Source organism: Nasonia vitripennis, assembly GCF_009193385.2.
Source record: "Nasonia vitripennis strain AsymCx chromosome 5 unlocalized genomic scaffold, Nvit_psr_1.1 chr5_random0004, whole genome shotgun sequence".
NCBI lineage: Eukaryota > Metazoa > Arthropoda > Insecta > Hymenoptera > Pteromalidae > Nasonia > Nasonia vitripennis.
Window position 1 is genome coordinate 1,053,016 of NW_022279655.1, and position 5,190 is coordinate 1,058,205.

General features: G+C 29.4%; 1 protein-coding gene across 1 annotated transcript; it reads left to right on the forward strand.

The window, feature by feature from the left end:
* Positions 1-447: 447 nt before the first annotated feature.
* Positions 448-2,355, forward strand: LOC103316358 (histone-lysine N-methyltransferase KMT5C-like). Its single transcript, XM_008209676.1, has 4 exons — positions 448-1,132; positions 1,350-1,625; positions 1,773-1,909; positions 2,260-2,355. The coding sequence occupies exons 1-4, from the start codon at positions 448-450 to the stop codon at positions 2,353-2,355; spliced, it is 1,194 nt and encodes a 397-aa protein (XP_008207898.1).
* Positions 2,356-5,190: the final 2,835 nt, after the last annotated feature.

Here is a 5,190-nt window from a genome sequence, read left to right on the forward strand (position 1 = left end):
AACACACCTGATTCGGGTCTACTCGGACCCGAGTCTACCTAAGAGGCCGACCTTAGACCTAAGAATCTGCGTTCTGCGAGTTAAAGTGTTTCAGCTCGATTCCGCCAGAGGTCGTGTCAACGCTGTAAGTTGGAGTTCCCTATAGTAATCACGACCATTTCTTCAGCAAAAATTAGTCCAATCCACACTCGCGTATCGAGTTTCCGTTTCATTTCGGTCCGTTTCTTTGTTTCAGCGCGTTACTACGTATTCAAGCAAATTATGTAGCGCAACATTTAAAAGTTTTCTTCTGTTTGAGATTGAAAAGTTTTAATTTTACTACTTGTTAGTATGTAAGTATTGTTAGTACTTTTAAAAAGTCATTTTTCATAGTGAACTCTCAGAGAAAAGGGCATAACAGTATACAGTTATTCAGATACAGATTATTAGAAAAAATATTAAATTAAAATGAGTGAAGAACATTCAACTTTTCAAATGATGACTTTAATGGATGACATTGCAAAAGCATTAATTATTGACCCTTATCTTAACGTAAAAGTTAGCAAAGTTGGTCTTATAATGGATGTTGAAGATATAATTTGTTGTCCAACGTCCAATTTTATGTCAACAACGTTAAAACAGTTTACAGAAACTCTCAATTATGATAAGACTGTACAAACCTTGCTCACATGCTTAAATGACCAAATTTTTAGCATCATATACGAAGAATACCTTCGAAGTCATATGGTCTGGTATTTAAAAGTACTTGATTCAAGTAATGGATTTTTAGTAACAAAAACTTCGCAGTATAAGGGCCAAGAAAACCAAGTTAAAATTGTTGCTAGTAAAGCTGTTTCTAAGAATACAAAAGTGGATGTATTATATGGAAATTATGTAAAAATTTCGCCTCAAGAAGAAACATTGCTTAAAAAATTAAACAGCGATTTTTCTATTATGTACAGTTTAATGTACAAATGTTCCACAATTTTACTTGGTACCATTGCTTTTATTAATCATGATTGCAATGAAAATAGTGCCTATTATTCGCTTAAAGCTAACAAAGTAAAAATTATTACAACTAAAAACATAGAAATAGGTGATGAAGTGACAGTACGATATAGTAATGACTTTTTTGGACCAAATAATGAATCGTGTGAGTGTAAAACTTGTGAAAATGCTGGCAGTGGCGCATTTAAACCAAAAAATGTTTGTATTAATAATAGTATTAAATTATTACATTTTTACTACATTAAATTTAGCTTTGAAGTTTCATAACTATATACAAAAAAATACAACTGAATAATTATTTATTTTAATATTATAATAATGTTTATTTATTAAATATAAAAAACTAATTGACGAACATATAGATGATGGTAGTTTGACAAAGAAAGAACAAAGGCAAGTAAGCGATAAAAGAGATAATGCTGGGTTAGCATATAATAACAATTTATATGGAAACTTGATCAATTTCCTTAAAAAATCTAAAAAATTTGATTTGGAAAACATTGAAGCTATTGATCCAAGTGATATTACCATATGCGAAATTGCCAATAAAATTTACAAAGAGAAACATAAAAAAAATAATCTAGCTCTCTTAAATTTTATGACAAAGTATAAAACATCAATTTTGAACGATGTTAAAAGTAAGTAACTAAAATTAACTAGTATTTATAATACAGAAGTATGCACAAGTATATTTCTGTATTACGCACAATTGTGTGTAATATTTATACACACTTTTCTATTTTGTTGTAAATAATTATTATTAAAACTTAATTAATATTTTATAGATGATACGACTGACATTATTGCACCCGAGAAAAAAAATACCGAACTCTATGAAACTAAATTAATAGAGGTCTCAATATTGCACTGCCATGAAGATTTTTTCAATTGTATCTTTAAATGTAAGCCATTAGACCTGAAAGTGAAGAATTTAATTTTTAATAAGATAAAAAATGAGACTGATGATATAAATAAACAAAAAAGAAAATTGGATAATTATTTAAACTTGTACAAATTACATTTACTATTGAAAAGTACAAATATCGTTAATACAAGTAAAGTATTTAGAACAATGTTATTTCGATTTTATATTAATGCAACAGCTGAGAATATTATTAGAGTTCTTTGAATGAAATGAATTTGTTTTTATAAAAGATGCCCTCGTCCACTGTATGATGTGTAGACTTACCAGATTGTGTGTGTGAGGGTTAGGTTGACACTCTTAACACGTATGTTTAAAAAATAATTTAGTACTATTATATGTTTTGTTAGTTTTTCAGCAGTGAACCAGCACTGGCCAGTCGTGTCAGACTGGGCATAGACTGTCGAACCATTGCTGAACGTTTCTGCCAGGGTAATGACTTCTAAAACTTTGCTTAATTATTATTTTTGCAGACAATTTAATCATCCAAATATATTCCTTGTAGAAATGATCCACAGTTTTTCAGAAATACATTAATTATTCTTATTTTTTTAACTTATAAAAAATATAAGTTGTGTAATGTCCAAAGCAATTCATTGAGCGATATCTAAATTGTTAATTTTCTACCAGGAATACGTTTTCTTTCTATTAAAAAAATTAAAAATAATTTTAAAATCCATCAGCGAAGGTAACATTCCTTTTTTTATTTCCATTATCTATGCTAGCCCTTGTCCACTGTATGATGTGTAGACTTACCTACAAAAAGTATTCCTGGTAGAAAATTAACAATTTAGATATCGCTCAATGAATTGCTTTGGACATTACACAACTTATATTTTTTATAAGTTAAAAAAATAAGAATAATTAATGTATTTCTAAAAAATTGTGGATCATTTCTACCAGGAATATATTTGGATGATTAAATTGTCTGCAAAAATAATAATTAAGCAGAGTTTTAGAAGTCATTACCCTGGCAGAAACGTTCAGCAATGGTTCGACAGTCTATGCCCAGTCTGACACGACTGGCCAGTGCTGGTTCACTGCTGAAAAACTATTAAAACTAACAAAACATATAATATTACTAATTTATTTTTTTAACATACGTGTTAAGAGTGTCAACCTAACCCTCACACACACAATCTGACATGTCGTACAATACGGTATAGAGACTGTTGGTACATACATTAAGATGGTAGCACTGCACAGAGCTATCTTTGCACAAAAAAAGAAAAAGTATTGAAGCTATCTGTTATCTGTAAAGCAAACACACCACGCAGTTTTCATTTTCTCAGTGTCATCAATTGTGAAAAAATGATAGTTAATAAGGTGAAATATTATAAAAAGTATGATCCGTCTCATCAGTATGTGAGTAGTTAGTTATGGCAACGTCTGAATTTGATATTATAAAGCTACATATTTTATTTTGAGTTTGATTTTTTGTAAATTCACTTCTTAAAGTGACTTCTAAACTATGCTTAATTATTATTTTTGCAGACAATTTAATCATCCAAATATTACTGCCCTGTTGAAAATAAATACATATTTTTTGTACGTATCTTTAGTACGTACTAAAAACATGTAATTTTCCTGGTAATGCGTATTAAAAATATGTACTGATTTGGGACTGACTATTTTAAATACATTAAATATAAATATAAATATTTGATTTGGCCATAAATGGAAGTACCATAAGGATAATAACACCATTTATGGCCACATCAAATACTTATATTTATATTTAATATATTCAATTATTCAAAATAGTCAGTCCCAAATCCATACTTATTTCCATACGTGTTTATCATCATAACCTCACGGTGCAAAATAAGACTGCTTATGACACGGATAGGCGTGACTGCGGGCTTAGGTAGGGCCATATTTATCCATCATCATCAAACATCCAATCCTGCAATCTTGGGAGCGCATTCTTAAAAGAAAAATGCACCAGGAGGTTATCAAATAATTTATTTCCTTTCAATTTTTTTTATTTAAAATAAACGATTTATAGAAAATTTGTAATTTGATTTTCGGAGTTTCACCTGCAATATAGGTATTTTATGATGAATAAGGTATTATCACTATTATACTACTAAACCCAAATTTACAATAAGCAGTACTAACATCTGAACCAACTTCAGATTCATAGTATACTACTCCAAACTTTTAGAAAAACAAAAGGTCCGATCGAAATTTCCTTCAGTAAAACGATTTATTAAATTTAACACTATGGCGCTACAGAGCCGATTTTTCATTACAAGCTTTATTTAAAAAGTTATATATGTAAAATTAGATTTTAAGGTTGGCGCTGCAATCGCGTGCAATCGCGTAAATACGCGTAAACGTCTGTTCGTATTTCCAAGATTTTAGAAAAACCAAAAGTCCGATCGAAATTTCCCCTGGTAGAATGATTTATTAAACCTAATACTACGGCGCTAGAGATCCAGTTATTCATTACAAGCTTTATTAAAAAAGTTATATGTAATAGAAAATCAGTATTTTTAGCGACTACATCTCCTTAAGGAAAGATTAGTATTATTCTCTGATAAAAATTAATTTTACTTTAACTTTATTTAAAAAATTGCGAAAAATGCTTGCCAATATTTTCTCTAAATATTGGATCAAATCTCGAACTTGTCTACTGTAGTATGATGGATTTATGAATCCTAGCTATTTAAATAGATAAAATAATGATGAGCACTTCGAATGACAGCTACAACGATAAAGATTTTGAATCTGAAGACAAAGGTTTGATTAATATAGACATAAGTTATTTACTATGCCTAGATGTATAAAATAGTGTACAAAAAACAATTAATCCCACAAGCATCTATCCAACCCCCTTTTATGTATTTTTATGCATTATGCTCCAGTCTTGATACACTCAGTTAGCTGGTACACATTCGGTTCCAAACTGATGTTGGAAAATTTGTAAAAATACCTGGCAACATTCTTTAGAAAATTCAGTCATGCTTTTTGTCCACAATTTTGACATACATTAAATCTAAATTCAGCTATAACATCTGAGAAGTTAGGCAATATAAAACAGAGATCTGAACATATTATTCAGATTGATTGTGCTTGAAAATATCCTTGTTACAAGAAGCGCAAAAGGATTTCTTAAAAATATTAGGAAATGTGATCTCTTTATACTATGTAAACACACAATTAACACTATGTATATAAACACAGATAATATCTTAGTGCATAATATTGGAATAAAGAGCGAATATTTCAATAAAGTTTATTAGTGTGCGTATAATAAGTGTTTACAGTAAGTGTAC